The sequence below is a fragment of the Bemisia tabaci genome, chromosome 1, assembly GCF_918797505.1.
Source record: "Bemisia tabaci chromosome 1, PGI_BMITA_v3".
Taxonomy (NCBI): Eukaryota; Metazoa; Arthropoda; class Insecta; order Hemiptera; family Aleyrodidae; genus Bemisia; species Bemisia tabaci.
In genome coordinates, this window is record NC_092793.1 from 31,428,768 (window position 1) to 31,446,376 (window position 17,609).

At 39.6% G+C, this 17,609-nt stretch overlaps 3 protein-coding genes across 3 annotated transcripts in view; all 3 read left to right on the forward strand.

Annotated features, from left to right (window-relative positions):
- LOC109041050 (uncharacterized) overlaps positions 1-17,609 on the forward strand; it is a 146,427-nt gene that overhangs the window by 72,658 nt on the left and 56,160 nt on the right. The window lies entirely within an intron of this gene.
- Positions 3,465-7,249, forward strand: LOC109041072 (uncharacterized). The gene is made up of 2 exons (XM_019057238.2): positions 3,465-4,181; positions 6,619-7,249. The coding sequence occupies exon 1, from the start codon at positions 3,607-3,609 to the stop codon at positions 4,147-4,149; it is 543 nt and encodes a 180-aa protein (XP_018912783.2). The 5' UTR covers positions 3,465-3,606; the 3' UTR covers positions 4,150-4,181; positions 6,619-7,249.
- LOC109041073 (longitudinals lacking protein, isoforms A/B/D/L-like) lies at positions 6,801-17,566 on the forward strand. The gene is made up of 2 exons (XM_072299729.1): positions 6,801-6,974; positions 8,534-17,566. The coding sequence occupies exon 2, from the start codon at positions 10,117-10,119 to the stop codon at positions 10,414-10,416; it is 300 nt and encodes a 99-aa protein (XP_072155830.1). The 5' UTR covers positions 6,801-6,974; positions 8,534-10,116; the 3' UTR covers positions 10,417-17,566.

A 17,609-nucleotide genomic window follows, 5' to 3' on the forward strand; every position in this document is an offset into this window, starting at 1 on the left:
ATATGATGGAGCCCTCTAAACCAGTCTTTGTAATCTGATTACGATCGAATTTTTGGAACGTTTGATCAATATCGGAAAAATCGAAGTTTCAGACTCTAGATCAACCTTTACGAAATGTTCGTGCCGTACGTAAATCATCCTCCATGATGGTCCTCCAGGGAAGCTGAGGAAACCTAACAGCACGGAATCTAATGCGTGGTTGGGGAAAGCTGAACATTTTGAGTGCCGAAAATATTCCCCATACGCGCCGAGATTCATATTCACCATAAAATCTACATTTGCAGCTGTGAGCCTTACATATTGGTTCTCTGTACGATTAAATTGTACATTAAATGCCCGACAAGTTACCTGAATATGTCATGAATCAAGGTGTGTCACGCGTTCCGCCTGACATGATATGAATACCTGCTAATAATATACTATGTTTTCACTTCGCTCGGGACAGTACAGGAATTCTTAGCTGGCTGTTCGGGAGCGTGCAGTGATAATTGTTATACAATACTGTAACATTGCCAAAGAAGTAAGGATAATATTATTTTGTTATCGTCTAAATCCCGGTTCCCGCATGGATAACGAACACTCGGTTACGGTGCATGGTAGTTCCGCCGTCTGCGGAAGCTGTGCATTTTTCCGAGATAAAGAACCTCGGAATGAACTATTAATTATTGTAGAAATTATTTTGCTTTTACTGTCTCGTCGTTTTAAAATTAGACTAATTTTCCCATGAACAACTCACAATAGCCGAAACAAGCTGATAACAACATGTATGCAGTGTTTTAGAGTTATCCCTCTTTTGAGTTAGGCACCGTTGCCTGAAAAACTTCACAGATTCTTCATACTTCTGACTCTAATTATTTATTTATTTTTTGTCGTTGTCATATTTGCGTATTATAATCCACTGTTACCGGTGTTTCCATCATAAGATAAAACGAAGTATTTATTCCGGGTAAGTTTATGATGAAAGGATTGAAATTCAAAAAATAATTCTCCGTAGCACTGATATTTTTTACACGTGTGCTGCCGCTGCCTCTGCTTGTATTCTCTTTCTTATTCATCAAAATTTTTAGCAAGACTAGATTCTTGTTTGAATTCGATATCAGATAATTTTGACGGATGTACCCATCCATGAAGACTGATTTCTTGAAATTTAATTGATTTCTGTTACTGTTAAAATTAGTGTAGTGCCAAAGATATTCCGGCTCAACTTTTACTTGGAAAGGATTTTTTTTTCATGCTATTCTCTCTTAAAAATTGCTACTCTTTCTAGTAACAGTGCGAATTTGGCATTCTATCTTTGGCCAGGCTGAGTAGTTCTCATCTGCCTAAGCACGAAAGTTTCTTTTAGCCGCTCTGCAGGACTCACAATCTTTCATCAGATTTCTTTCGTACGGATGAAAAAAAAATCATCTTTTGAAATGTAAATTTTCACGACTAGTCAAATTCTTAGTTTTCTCTACGTTTGTTCTTGTTTTTAGTTTTATTTTCTCACGACATAAGAAAATTTCCTCTGTAATTTAATCAAATTTTTGTTCTTATTTAAAAGTAAAAACTGTTTTTTGTTTGTATTCTTTGTTGGTTGGAAATAAATTACTTCACTAAATTAAATCAATCGCCATATTTTTCCAGTAATGAATGCCTACGATTTTCTATTTGGGACGGGACGCCAGTAAAAACAAATCCCCTGGCCGTCTGGGGTCTGTTGGCCTTGGTTAGTTGCGTCCGTTTCATCGGTTTTCAGAAGAAAAATGTCACTTAATTGCAACGTTGCTAAATTTTCAGTCAAGGAAATCGCTGGAAATTTCAAACTGAGAATTGTACTGATTTTTCTTCTAATTATACGCAAAAATCGGCGAAATTTTAGACACTAATTGCGAAGTCGTGTTTTTGTGAAAAATTGAACTGTCTCAGTTGAAGGAATGAAGTTACGCTCCTTCGTTGGCGAAACTACGATTTAGGGTCGTATTCATAGTCGCTCCTTGAACAGCTACTTTTCATAGGAGGCCTCACGTAATTTACATAGATTCTAATGGACTTTCAGAAAACACAACCCGAGTTTTGCAAATTTTAAGTAAGTTTCGCATTAACCTTCAAGTTAGTCAAAACCTTAGAATTTTTTTTTCCATAATTTATATTTTTTTCAGAGGCAAATTATTGTAATCCCTCGTAAGAATCCATTTCAAATGTCAATCCGCCAAATTTTACCCGCGCGTGGCAAAAATGGACCTTTTTATAAAGCTATATACGCTAGGAGTCATCCCTATATGTATTATGTAACGCTCTAGGGGGGAGGGGGGGTCGAAGAGAGCGTTACGCCATTTTGTTTTTACGTAATAAAGGATAGGGACCTACGTCCTAAGAGCGTTACAAGGGGGAGGGGGATCAATAATGCCGAAAAAATCGTCACGTAATGGGTCAGTTGCCTTGGTCACAGAATCATGTTTTGATGATTTATTCTTGCAGATCAACTGAAAACAATAAGAACTGTCCAATCAGCAACTTTCTACGTTCAATATTAACCGAGATATCGCGCCTTGAAAAACTCGATTTATGACGTCATCCGCCGCGGTAGTGCATACAATGTTATGCATGCACCACCGCGGTCAACCCGTTCTTTTCAAAGGGCGATATCTCGGTTAATATTCAACGTAGAAAGTTGCTGTTTGGACAGATCTTCTCATTTTTAGCTAAAAAAAGAAAGCATCAAAACACGATTCTGTTTCCAGCGCAACTGGCCCACTTAGGGACGGCCCCCTACGGATATCTTTGAACCTCCCTAAATCAAAATGTAAGCCAAATGCACGGAAAAAAAACTTCGTGTGTGGGACTCGAAGTTGAGGTCATATGGATCTCTGAAATTTCCGGATCACGTATCTAAAAACTTGAGGTCCAGCTGACGAAGTTCGGGTCAGACATCTGAAGTACCTCGATATATACCGAAGGGTTCGGGTCACACATCTGAAGTTCTCCGGTACATACCGAAGTGCCTCCATGTCTGACCCGAACTTCGGCAGCTCGACCTCAAGTTTTCGGATGCGTGATCAGAAAACTTCAGAGATCTATATGACCTCAACTGCGGGTCCCACGCACGAAGTTTTTTTCTCCGCACTGGAAAAAAAACACTTTGGATCTAGAGTCCAGACTCTTGAAAACATTGAGAAGAAAAAATACTCTTGATTCAATCAGATTTTCGCTTAAATCAAAAGGAAATCCGCTCAAATTAAGAGGCTCGGCTCTTGATTCAAGCAAAAATCCGATTGAATCAAGAATATTTTTTCTTGTCGATGTTTTTAAGAGTCTGGACTCGAGATCCAATGTGTTTTTTTTCCAGTGTTGTCATAGAGTCCCTTTATACTGAGAGTCAAGACAATGTGAATCAATTTCTGATTGGTTCCCGTATTTTAGGCCTTCACAGTGTCACAAACGGGAATAAAGATTACAGTTTCACTGATTGCAAAGATTATAATCTGGGAGGGCCCGGGGAATTACGGGTTCGGCAAGGAGCAAACGGAATGAGGGAAGGAACGAAGAAAGGAATTCGAGAATGGGCCGAGCAAAGATTACGAAAAACGTTCAATTTCTGTAATCTTTATTCCCGTTTGTGACTCCATGAAGGGTGTTGTCTTGACTCTCAGTATAAAGAGACTCTATGTTGTCAAGGGAAGGAGCTGTTTAAGGAACGACTATGACGTGAGTTTGAAATTTTCAGGGTACTTTTTCTCAGGGGACATGGACAGCCTGGCGCTGCTGGACGGGGCGGGCGCGGAGGCGGGGCGGAGCACGGTGGAGGAGGTGATCTACTCGACGACGGAGGGGATCAACATCCTGGCCAACTACAGGAACCACGGAGCCCTGAGCGAGATCCACCGAGCCCGGCTCGTCGGCATGGTCATCGACCACGAGCTGAGCGAGCACCCGGACACCCGGATCCACCAGAACCGCTTCGTCCAGCTGGCCCAAGAGATCGTGGCCCTCTTCCCGAACGAGAAGCAGGACACCTATTACAAGCCCTCGCACTACATCAGCCCCAAGAAGACGCTCCCGCCCAGGGGGAAGCTCTTCGAGAAGTACGCCAACCGCCGCAGGGATTTCCGCGCCAGCGGCCTCATCGCGTCCCGGAGAGGAAGAGGTCGCTTCAACATCCACATGTAACCTTAGTTTAATATCCGACACGACGTCACAAGGTAAGTTGGACTACATTTTGCAATTTGGACCTATAGATTCTAGCCCGGTTTAAAAACAACGGATGTGCCATTAGTTTCCCTATGCACATAAGTGTTTTTCCAGAAGAGCCAGAATTTATAGTTCCAAATTGCAAAATGCAGTCCAGTTCTCGTCTTTCATCGAGAAAAATCTATGGCTTCGTAAGCTTATAAAGCCGTACCCGAGAAAAAAAACACAGTTATTCTACCGTTACAACGGTAGTAATGTCATACGGGATTCCACGGTAGTAGAACCGTGGATTTTGATGCTTGTAACGATGAGCACGGTGATATGACTGTGTTCACCGTAATATTATTGTGGGCACGGACATACTATTATGAGAATGGTTATGCTACTGTGCTCATCAATAATAATACCAAAATCCACTGTTCCACTACCGTGGAATCCCGTGTGACATTATTACCGTGGTAACCGTCGAAAAACCCTGTTTTTTTTTCTCTCATAGAACACGATTTGTTTAACAAAAAATTTTGAAAGTAGCTGCTAACCTAGATATTGAAGTTTTTCGATGCATTAACTCAAACTTTCCTTTCTTAAAAAACCTCGATCCACTCGAGCTTAATCGCATAATTAACGTTACCTTGACAGTTCTTGCAGTGTGGAAATACTCCAAACCCAGTCTCGGCGTTTCGGCTCATCTGTTGCACGTTGTTTACACCTTAAGCAACGCGGGGTGCAAAAGGAACACTGATTATCGAGAGGCCTGCCGAACCCGTTGTAGTGCACGCTTTGAAACGTCTCCAACGATTATTTGGAACAAAAATGACCAAAAAAGATAATAATTAGACCCATTATATCAAGCATTTATAGGAAGCAGTTTCCTTATGAGTCGTTCATAACGATATCTGGCAATTTTTTCGATTTTTTCGACAACTTCTGCCTCTTCCCTTAAAATTTGGCCAGAACGGCGTGGCGAGGCGCATCTGAATCCGCGGGAAGAAAACATTACAAGCGTTTCAATGTAAAATTAGTTTAAAATTTGCGCATTTTTGGAGATGACAGGCCTTAAATGTTGTAAATCCTATCAAGAACAAGAATGAAATAGACAGTAAAAGTAAAAAATAATCAAAGGCAGGAAAATTAATGGAATCCGTGAGTTTTTCTTACGTGGAGTCAGTATCGCGTGCACGTGCCTACGCGATTGAAGTCAAGGAATCGAAATCGCCTTCAATTCGGGGTGATACTAGATCACTACATTCAGGTTCGAATAGTTGTATCGCGTATCTATGTTTTCACGTGACATTAGGCGACTGCAACTGTTCACGGCGACAGACAGTTCTGAGTGACGCTTGCAAGATCGGGTTTGATTAATCATCAGAAATTTCGCGAATCCGCGTGTTCACTGTGAACCTTTGGAGCAGTTAAAATCTAGTTTTTTCCCTCCGTCACTGCAAAAACATGTTGAACGAAATAAATACTCCCTCATATTCTCTCTTAGAAAAGAATGGTTCCCTCGATTCGCATGACTTATTAAACTCATACTGCTTGTTAACCAGTAAGTATATGATCTGCTTGTGTCACTTGCTTGAAATTTTTTAATATCCTCTTTCAAATTTTAACCACCGCGGTTAACATTTTTGGGCGTCTGTGTTTTGTTAACAAACGCGAACATTCCTTCCGCAACTGTTCCTCGACTTTAAGTGCATTTTTTTCTTCTTAGTCCAAATCGTTTATCTTCTTTTGGCCCACAAAATCCTCCACTTTACTCATAATTTTGTATCTTTTCATCCGTTGGGATCCTTGCTAAAATCTTCCAATCTTCAATCCAATCTTCAATACCCAAAAGTCCAGTAGATTTACAAAATTTTTTTAAAAGGAGTCGGGAAGCCTCCAGATATCATTGAAACTGTCCCCACTATTCGAGATACTGCAAGTATAAAATTCTTTAAAAAGTCTCAATTTTTTCCTCTTTTTTTGTTCTTCGAGGGTGTCCTAGCTCTTACAATTTGCGACAAATCTCAGAGCAAGTGTATCTACTTAAAAGTCATCAATTTTTTTTTATTTTATTCTTTGCTCACTACTCTAAAAGTAGCACATATTTTTTCATGAAATTTGGCGTTTTACGATGAGGCAAACCAGAAGTTTGGCCGCGAGGAAAAAACTCTAGATCACGAGGACCAATAGGGATTTTGAAACTTTTTGCACCCCCGCTGTCTTCTAAAATTTACTAACGTCTTTCAACTTTTTCGGCACATTTTCTTAAGTACTCATTGCATTATTGATTAACTTCTCAATCTATACCAGCAATGAACAAGTACGTTTACTGTTTATATGCTCACTTTTTTAGGTGCCAACCCCGTTTTTTTCCATGGGTGGTACCTCTTTTTTTAAAAGCTGTTTATTTCCCTCCAGAAATAATTTCAATCGATAAATAATCATTCCTATGTTTTGTTCCAGGTTTCTCAATTTCGAACTTCGGCTTCGGTACTCATATCCAGAAGGAGGCTCCCAACCTTCAGCCTCTATTCGCCGTTCTACAAAGATTTGAATGCCAAGTTTGTGGCAAGTCTTTTCGAAGAGAAAAATCTTTGTACAATCACACGAAATATGAATGTGAAAAAAATCCCACCTTCAAATGTCATCTCTGTCCTTACAATACGAAAATCAAAGGCAATTTGAAAAGGCACACCATAATAAAACACCGAATCTTACCCCTGACGTGAAAAATTATGTCGCAAATTCTTCTCGCGTGTAACCTTCGTGCCTTTTTCTCTGATGTTCGTCCACCTTGGTTTCAAACTGTAATATTGAAAGTTAGTATTTCTCCAGTATTTTTTGTAACATGCGATCACCTTTTCATCCATGCAGTTATTATTATTTTTTTTTAAAATTATTAATCATCAACTGGGGGAATATAATTACCCCCTAATTTTGCAGAATATTTCCAGTTGAAATTATGTTTTTATGTAATTGGAATCTCTCATCTGAGTTTATTTAGTTCACAATTCCTACTGACCTGATCTCATGAACGTGAATACATATATTTGTTTGAGTTTCAACCGTTGCTTAAAATAAAGTTGTCCTTTTAGTTCAGTTGTATTCACACAAACTTGACCGAGTACCAAAGTGTCTTTTTTACAAGATTCATCATCTCTGATAATAAGATGTGCGCTGCAAAGATTAAAAAAGAAAGCTGTGAGGAAAACAGTGCCATATTAAGAAGCTTAACTATACTATTTCAAAGATACAGCAAATCATGAAACCTTCAAAGTATAGGAACAAAGTAAGAATTAAACTCTTCAGGAATTCAGTGCGGCTTTTTGAAGTTGACGGAAGTTGATGGAAACGGCTGTCAGTGCATGTGTCTTACTGAAAGCTATTGCCTCAAATTTTAGATCGTGGGTAGTTCCTAATTTTTCATGAACAGTTGGACTATATTTTGCAATAATGAACTACTATTTTTGTCTCATTCTTGAAAGCAACACAGAAGAACGTGCAGACATATTTTTTTGTTTGGGTTTCATCCGTTGGAGGATGTGCATAGAGGAACTAATGACGAGTATAATGTTTCTACAATGAGACAGGAACAGTAGTTCTCTATCGCAAAATATCGCCTGGTTAACCATTACTCTGTCGTGTTACCGGAGATATTAGAAAAGACCACATTACCAATAGCGAGTCCTCTTTAAAATTCCATCAATCTGATTCGAATAAACTGCAAGTGATTCCTCTTCAACAACAAAATTCACCGTACATATTTTCAAAGTATGAATTAAGGTCGGAAAGCAGTAATTGGTCATGAATTGACGTCAATTTTACAACAGAACAGCAGTAAGTTCTCCCATTATCCCACAGAAGAGCTGTAATCGACCACTAGACAAGGCACGAATATAAACATTATGATATCAAAAGTTCACGTAGAGTACAATTTACGCAACGGAAAGTATCGAGAGTAAATCCTAACCAACTTGTCAACGTGTTTCGATACATTTTAAACTTCCTGCTCATGAAAAAAACTATAATGTAGTGGAGTTAAATAGGTCGCTAAAAGTTATCGTAACAGTATTTTGTCACCTTCTGACCCAATTATTTTTAAGCTCCATGCGTTTAAAAATTTCCGCCGACGTTTTATTTTTTTGCAGGGAAATTGTTGGTTGAATCTGTCGGGAAATTTCACTGAATTTTATCGGCAGCACGACGAGAATTCAGTGAAATTTTCGGGCAGCTACGTTGAAAAATTTCTCTTTAAAAAAATAAAATGGCGGCGGAAATCGCATGGCGCTTGTGATACTTTGGCCGGAAGGTGACGATTTGCAGTTTTTTTCTAAGATGTTAGATATAATCAAACTGACTGAAGGTTCGTTTGTTGCAGGTGGGAGTTCTCTAATGTATTATACGGAGAGCCCAGGTTACCTCGTTCGTGCGAAAGGTAATTTCGGTGACGTCAAAAGGTTCTCCTGTCCCGATTGCAATAGGCAATTCGTCAGACCCTCGTCCTTGCGCAGTCATAGATTGTACGAATGCGGGAAGGAACCGGATCTCAAATGCCCCGAATGTGCCTACGTCACAAAAATCAAAGGGAACCTCAAAAGGCACCTCATAATGAGACACAGAGAACACGCACACTAACACTGAACACACAACAGTGATTGATATAAGAATTGAAAAAGATCAACCAATGTAGAACTTTGCTTTACCGGTCATCCTTAGGAAAATCTCTACTCTTAAAAATTATTTTCACATTTGTTTAATCAGCAGGGCAAGCTTTATCGGTTGCTTTTATTCGGTGCTCTTGAAGATGCATTTTTATCAGAATTTAACATTAGTTCTGAATCAATACTTACAACCATGTATTTTATCATTGAATTTTGTCAATAACGTTGTACAATACCTGTAAATTTGTCATTCTTTAATCAATTATATTGATTTTGTATCATATGGCCCTTTAAATTCTTGTTTTCTCCCCAATTCAATTTTCCTCCTATAATATAGTCCCAATGTTCCTGGTGTAACACGTTGAAAGCAGATTTAATATTTCCGTCTCAAAGTCTCTCTAACCCCCCAGTGGGAGTTTAGTCTCCAATAAGGGAAAACTGTGGTGTTGCAAATGAAGCAAAGTCTTTCTGTCCTTGTGGACTGTTTGAAATAAGTGAGAAATCCGGGACTCTTTTCCTATACCAAAACGCTTGAGATGGTCATACCCTTCCTATGTACACTGAAAAAAAAGTCACGAACTATATAGACACACCGTCCATTCCGGGCTCTGTGGCCGAAAGTTCCGAGGATTGGAGCCGTAGCTTCGACTGCTCCGGGTACCAAGCCCGAAACGTGGACGGTATGTCTATATAGCCCGTAAATACGGCTTCCACGGCCGGGCATTTTTTTTCAGTGTAGGTACTCTAGTAGGCCTTGTCTCCACGGGACGTTTTCATGGGATTTTTCCCAAGTTCGAATCGCAGGAATGAAACTTCTGGGATTTTTCCCAGTTACCGTCTCCATGGGACGGGGCTCATTCAGTCCTGCGACTGGTTTCGCGCGGGAAGATAAATTAGTTAAAGTCGAGTATTTAACCGGGATTAAAATAATAATTGCAATCAATTGACAATTAGACACATTATTTTAACTAAACAAACATGAACAATGTTGTAATGAATAAAATGTCGCACAATTCGTTTTCACTTCTTCTTCTTCTTCTCTCAGTGGGTCCTAGGGGTACAAGTACCATACTTGGTACTGGGAAAAATACTGATTAACTCTATATTTTTCCCAACTTCGTAAGTGGGATTTTTCCCTGGGACAAATCTCGCGAAACGGCTCGTGGAGACAAGGCCGTATGAGCAAGTGGTGCGTTGTTTCTTGGTCATAATTAACTTGTGCTCGTTTATTTTGTTTTGCGCAGTCAAGTGTCTGGCAAATTCGTTTGAGTCTGTGCGCTTCGGGGTGTCGAGTCCTCGGATGCCGCGGAGTCGGCCGAGTCTGGAGCTCCCGTTCTTGGACGTTTCCTCGTCCTCGCAGTTCGGAGTCAACGACGCCCTGTTCGGAGTCAGCGACACTCCGTTCCCGTGCCAGCAGTGCGGGCGTCAGTACAAGCGTCCTCAGGCGCTCCGAGCCCACATCCGGAAGGAGTGCGGCAAGGAGCGCAAGTTCCAGTGCCACCTCTGTTCCTACAAAGCTCTCCTCAAGCACCACCTAACCAACCACCTCCTCCTCGTCCATAAAATCGATGCCAGAAGGAAGTCCATCTCATGCGCCTGATTCTTGCTCTAGGGAGGCCCCGAATGGTGGACCCCGTTGGCGGACCCAGCAAGTTGGCAACATTATTTCTCTCCATTTAATTCTTTGGAAATTTATCGATTCTCGGAGGGGCCAAGTGCTCCGACAAGAATCGATTATTTCACATAGGTTTAAATGGAGGGAATCCGGTGTTGCCAAATTGCTGGATCCGCCTCTGATCGACCCAAAAATCGCTTGGGTCCCTGCAAGCCGTCGCACAGTGGATTGAGTCGATAGGAGAGGTCGGACATGAAATTTTTGACTAAAACTGCAGATTTTGATGTTTCTTTCTTGGCATTTTAAATGTTCAGGGATGCCGCGAGAAGAATTTTTCATTAGGAAACCAATGGAACCACTTTTAGAACCTCAAAGTTTTGTGTAAACGGAGTTATCAGCGTTTAAAGTTTCCAAATTTTGTCCGACCTCTCCTATGGACTCGATCCATTGTGCATCGTCTGACTAACTCGGCTATCTTAGAACTGTGCATGGGGATTTTTGATAGGAACACATTTTTACAGTATCCGTCTGTTTCGTAGTATAGCAGCAAAACAGTTAAAAAAATGTGCTTTGGGGCAGTCCCTAAAATACGTAACGTACTTTTTTAGTATTTTTGACCCCCTTCCCCCCTTGTAACGCTTTTGTGACGTAGGCCCCTATCCGTTAATACGTAAAATCAAAATAGCGTTAGGCTCTCCTCGACCCCCCCCCCTCTCAATCTCAAGAGTTACGTAATTTAGGGACCCCCATCCACTGATAAAGAAATCGCAGTTTATCCAACAGACTATATGGTGCCATTATTATCCCTTGATACCTTGGAAATTTTATCAATTCAACTAACATTTTTGTTGACTGATCACAGCAATCTAAATGACGGAATGCTATCCCCGAAAAGAAATCCCAAATGGTTTATACACAATGTCTGGAAGTGCTAAACATTTAATTTTTTGCCATATTTGTCAAATTGTAGACAGTGAACGTGCAGAAAAATTATCTACGTATACTAGAGAAGCAGCTGAGCAAAGTCGGACCCAAAGATTCAGCTCACGTGTGCAAATTTTTCCCCTCCTCAGAATCCCTGAAAAAGAACTCTTCATCCTAAATCAAAATATGTTACTAGTCGATTTTCAAAATAGGACAGTATTAGTTCTCTCACTCTGAGTTCCTGCCTCTAACGAGAAGCAATAATGTTAACAAGACTAGAATGGTGTTAGGGTGTTACTCTGATCCTTAGTTCCCTATCGGACGTTTTGAATGGCTCAGTTTTCTTTCAAAGAATCAAATATGAGACGAAATCAGACAGCATAAACACAGTAACACTGATTCCGGTCAAATATGTTCAACAATGCAAGCCCTTCGTCTAGAATTTGCTATCGGAGCACACTTTTCCCAGCAGGAAAAATTTCTGCAAATAATTTCAAAATATTTTTGACAAATCTTCGATTTTTCGTCTTTTTATCAAACAACTGAATGCTCCGAAACATTTTCGTTGAGTTTTTCCCTTTCTTTTCCTTGTTATTTGTTGGTGATAAGTTACTTTTACCCACGTATACCACAGTAAGTCGACTGTTGTGTCAATGGAATCCTGTGATACTTTTTAACTTAAGTTTTTAACGTCAAAAAAATGAACCTCACTATTTCCGTAAGAATTTCAGTTAAAATGATTTCGAGAGGTTCAGCCTCCTTTAAAGATTGCAAAATTCAAATTTCATTTGCCGTATACTTAGCTGTAGGTTTCTTACTCTCCAATCACGTTTAGACCTCAAGCAGCAATTAAACAGAAAACGTTTGTTTATTAATGGACAACCTTTTGCAGAGACAAACAGTAACAACGTTTGACCGTACAGGCGAAGGTTGGGGGGATTGGAAACTCGAAATCCACAACCACGAATCATGATTTTCATAATCCCTTCGTGTCGTGTTACTCTTCACAACATTTATTATGCTTCATCGTTGATCTCTTATGAATCGCGGAGTATTGTGGATTCTAGGTCCCACTTACTTTTCGAGCAGTTTCAATGTTGCATTTTCAGTGGAACAAAAATTATTGTTACCACTTTAGTAACATTGTAAGTGTACAACTAGAAAACTATCGTGGTAGCGCAGAGAGCAGTAAGTGCATGCTGGGATGAACCTCGAGGCACATAACAGCATGTATTAATCATGGCTCATACAGAAGTGCACTTCCTGCTCAGCGAAGAGAGCAGTAAGTGCATGCTGGGATGAACCTCGAGGCACATAACAGCATGTGTTAATCATGGCTCATACAGAAATGCACTTACTGGTCAACAAAGAGAGCAGTAAGTGCATGCTGGGATGAACCTCGAGGCACATAACAGCATGTATTAATCATGGCTCATACAGAAGTGCACTTCCTGCTCAGCGAAGAGAGCAGTAAGTGCATGCTGGGATGAACCTCGAGGCACATAACAGCATGTGTTAATCATGGCTCATACAGAAATGCACTTACTGGTCAACAAAGAGAGCAGTAAGTGCATGCTGGGATGAACCTCGAGGCACACAACAGCATATGTTAATCACGGTTCATACAGAAATGCACTTACTGCTCAGCGAAGTGAGCAGTAAATGCATGCTGGGATGAACCTCGAGGTACACAACAGCATGTGTTAATCATGGCTCATACAGAAATGCACTTACTGCTCAGCGAAGAGAGCAGTAAGTGTATGCTGGGATGAACCTCGAGGTACACAACAGCATGTGTTAATCATGGCTCATACAGAAATGCACTTACTGCTCTCTTCGCTAGCTCGGCAGAAAAGTAGGTTGGACGTCGAACCCACCATGAGCGTTTCTCCGTGATAAACGTATGGTCGTATCTTATGAGTCCCCCTGAGCGTGCATTGAGTTATTTTAATCGTCCGTAATGGTAAAAATTTGGAATTACCTTGAATTTTGTTCCTTTTTTGCCTCCTCTTTAGGTACATTTATTAACAGCACCCATTTTCGCAGAAACTAGCAGTATTACTTATCCAATTAAAAAATTAGTAGATTTATTTTTTAAAATGACATCTTTCAGATTGTCTCAATACTTGTATTATTAGAGCCATTAAATCTACAATTAAAATGGTTTGTGTCGCTTGTATCATTGCTCTGAGGTGTACGCGACCATTAACAGTATTAATAAGTCTAAATGCCGATTAAATATTTTCTTGTATACCTCTCATATTCCAAGTTGTCCAGAATCGGCGAGTTCATACCAACGAAAGCTTAAATGTTTAAATACAATTTTTTTTCTTTTTAAAAACAACTGATCTACGTATTAAAACAATCATGATTTCTCCCATTCCTTTTGTCTTATATTTTATATTTTAATTGTAAGGACTTACGATCAGTACCAGTGCGTAACAGTATTTTGTTGTATTTGTATTCTTTTTGTTTTCTCACTGAATAAATCAAAATTAACTTTTTTCCACTGACTGTTTTAATCAATTACTCTTCCATTTGCTGCCTCAAATGATCCTGTTGACGGAAACATAACACACTGATCTCAGGAGGCCGATGACCTGAAATCATAAAAAATTGCATTTCTGCGTTTAAACAGCTTTATATTGATCAAGATTACAAATTTGCTTCGCTTTCTTATTTTTTCTCTTCTTCTTATCCTTTCTTATTTTTTTCATCTCATATCTCTTTTTGCTCCTCCTCCTCCTCCTCCTCCTCCTCCTCCTCCTCCTCCTCCTCCTCCTCCTCCTCCTCCTCCTCCTCCTCCTCCTCCTCCTCCTCCTCCTCTTCAACTTCATTTCCGTATTTTACCCCTCTATTTTCTCATCTTCTTTCCTATTCTATCTCCTCTTTTCTTTCTATCCCTCTTCCTTCGTTCCTTTTTGACCTTTTCTTCACATGTTTCTCCTGCTTCCTTTTCTCCCATCCCCTCTCTCATTTCGATCCTCCCCACCCCCACGCAGATAGGTGCTTTTATGGATGATCCAAAACTAGTAGCTTTTTATTGCAAAATGTAATCCGTTTAAATGTTAGATATCTCTTATCAATTTGCATTAACTTCCAAATTTACTTTTAAAAAAATACAACTGCGGGCAACGAGGCTCGAAAAGAACACCTTCACAAAGACGTTTCGGCTGGAAATGACCTTGTTATCAAAAGTTTTTCATAATATCGTCTCTTTTGGGACGGTGTAACCTGGTACTATTTTTTAAATTTTTTTCTATAGCTTTGTCCCACGGAAGAAGGCTGTGGTGTTTTAGGTGAAACGTCTCAGTGAATTGGTTCTTTTCTAATCTTAATACCCGCCGTTCGACGGTATAAGTCAGCAATCACATAACTCGGTTTGCGACGTCGCAGATTTCCTGTCATACTTTATTTTTTAAACGGGAAACTACTCAACGGCAATTCTTTAAAACTGCCGTGATTTTTCTTCTCCGCGCGAAGCGAATCCTGCAAAAACTGTAAGGAATGATGTCGATTTGTTCTCCCTTAGAACATAGAGACGGAGATTTTCAGACACCGCAAACAAGACACACTGGGAAAAAACACATTGGATCTAGAGTCTAGACTCTTACAAACATCGACAAGAAAAAAAACTCTTGATTCAATCAGATTTAAGCGTAAATCAAGAACCAAGCCTCTTAATTTGAGCGGATTTCCTTTTGATTTAAGCTTAAATCTGATCGAATCAAGAGTCCTTTTTCTTGTCAATGTTTTCAAGAGTCTGGACTCTAGATCCAATGTGCTTTTTTTTCCCAGTGTATGTGATTGCGGACTTACGCCGTCGAGTATTATTTTTTTTTTAAAAGTGCATGTGTTGTCACGGGCTGCTTCGTTTTCAACATACTCGTATCTCGTTCGAAATTAACCTCGACTGATTATTTTTTCAGAGTTGAGATTCGAGTGTGCCATTTGCGGGCGGTCGTATAAATGGTACGCAAACCTAATAACGCACATCAAATACCTTTGCGGGGCCGAACCGAAATTCCGTTGCAAAATCTGCGAGTACCGGTCCAAGTGGAAGGGGAACGTGGTGAAGCACATTCAAACGGCGCACAAATTGAAAGACGTGGATACGATTAAGTCGAACGTCGTCAACTGCCACAAAGCTGGATCACAACAATCGCTGTCCAGCTCTCTCAGATCACTCGACAGAATAAGAATTAAGTACCCCAAAACGTGATTTCTCGCCATGGAAGTGTCTCGCAGAACACTGGAAAAAAACACATTGGATCTAGAGTCCAGACTCTTAAAAACATCGACAAGAAAAAGTACTCTTGATTCAATCAGAATCTAGCTTAAATCAAGAACCAAGCCTCTTAATTTGAGCGGATTTCCTTTTGATTTAAGCTTAAATCATCTGCTTGAATCAAGAGTGTTTTTTCTTGTCGATGTTTTTAAGAGTCTGGACACTAGATCCAATGTGTTTTTTTTTTCCAGTGCAGTCGAAAAGGTTAAGAATTTAAAAAAATCGTCTTAACAAGGAAATATTACACTGAAAGGAAGTTTGATTGATTTCACCCGACATCGTTTGAAAAAGCAAGACATTTTGGCAGTATGATTGCTTCAAAGAGATGTCTTATAAAATAAAGCACCTAAATTGTTGGTTCTATCATAACTCCGGTTCGTTCTGCCTGATGTCAACTCACCGAACTGCCTAAGTCGGATCTCTGAATCCGGTGTTAAATTGTATGTAATAACAATTTTTTTTCTCAATAGGAATAATGTTAGAGTTTGTGAATTTGTCCAAAAAAATTCAACATTGCGAGAAAATCTGCTCATTGGAAAATGAATCGAAAATAATTTAATTCGATAAAAACACGTAACGGGGGTGCTTAGTTCTTACCTTGTCCAGTGGTCTGTTTCACTAGTTGCAAGATCGCGTTTTCATGGTCAAATTCTACAGAGAAGAAGACAATAGTCTCCAAATATTAATTTTCTACGACTAATGTCAACGGCGACATCAACCCTCGAAAAAGTCACTAACCCCCTGGTAGCCCTTCAATTGTCTCGAAGTGGGGCTATAGAGGCATTTTTTTATCAATTCGTCTTTTTCTTCATTATGAGTCCTGAGTTATAGTCGGAAAACACTATGATGAAAACGAAAAATACTATGGTCCGTTCCTGAATAGTAAGGTTTTACGGGGATATCGAATTAATTTACCTACGTTATAGAACCTTTAGTTGATTTTTTACGATTGCTATTTTTCTTATACTGTATAGTATTTTAAAATATTTTATCACCATCACGTGTTCCAAGATTATTTAAAATTATTTATCGGCGCCGCCGTGAAAGGCAAACGATCTGCACCATAAAAGTAGAAAAAATGATTCGACTGTTTACTTTTTATGCCAGATCTGGGTTACAATTAACTCGCAGCCTGATTGTTGAAATTTTGTGATTGTCTAGCAGGCGTAGATGACATAGGTTAAAAGGCGGAGCGTGATTGGTCGGCTATGTCTTATCGCTGCTTTATCGTGCCTTTGTCAGGTGGAATGGACATACTGTCGGAAACTTAAGAGGTGCCTTTAGCTTGTCTACCCGACATAGCCACGACAGCGCATCGATGAGACATAACCGACCAATCACGCTCCGCCTTTTCACCTGTGCGTCATCTATGTCTACCCGACGAACACGAAATTTCAACAATCAGGCTTTGCCGTTTAGTTAATAGACATGACCCAGTTTGAAGAGAGTGTGAATCAAATATTTTTCCAGAGTGCATTTAACCCAAAGGAACTAATAGCATTACAATGTCTCTGTGTGTGTGAAGCTTCCTGAGTGAATAATATAACGATCGAAAGACTATCAACGAATGAACTTCAGAAGATAGTATTCCATTTTAAGTTTTAGTAAATGTTCAGTTTTTTGTGCAAGATAAAGCACGTCGGATAATCTGTGTAGCAATATAATGCTAATAGTTTCTTTCGGTGCAATGCAGCACAAATATTTATACTGTAAGTATTATTTTATGCTAGTCACTTCTACTATCCTTTGAATATTTCTTCTGTTTAAAATGAGATCAACAGAAGGTAAATTAGGAAACTATTACTTCTATTTTACTTTAATATTTTCTTAAAATGCATGTTGTAACAGTCCGTCTTGGATAATCTTAATGTTTGTTATCTTGTCTTCCTTGTAATACAGTGTTCAGTCTATTCAAACATTAAACCCTCTTCTTCTTTTCTTTTTCATTCTTTTGTAGTGTCCTCTC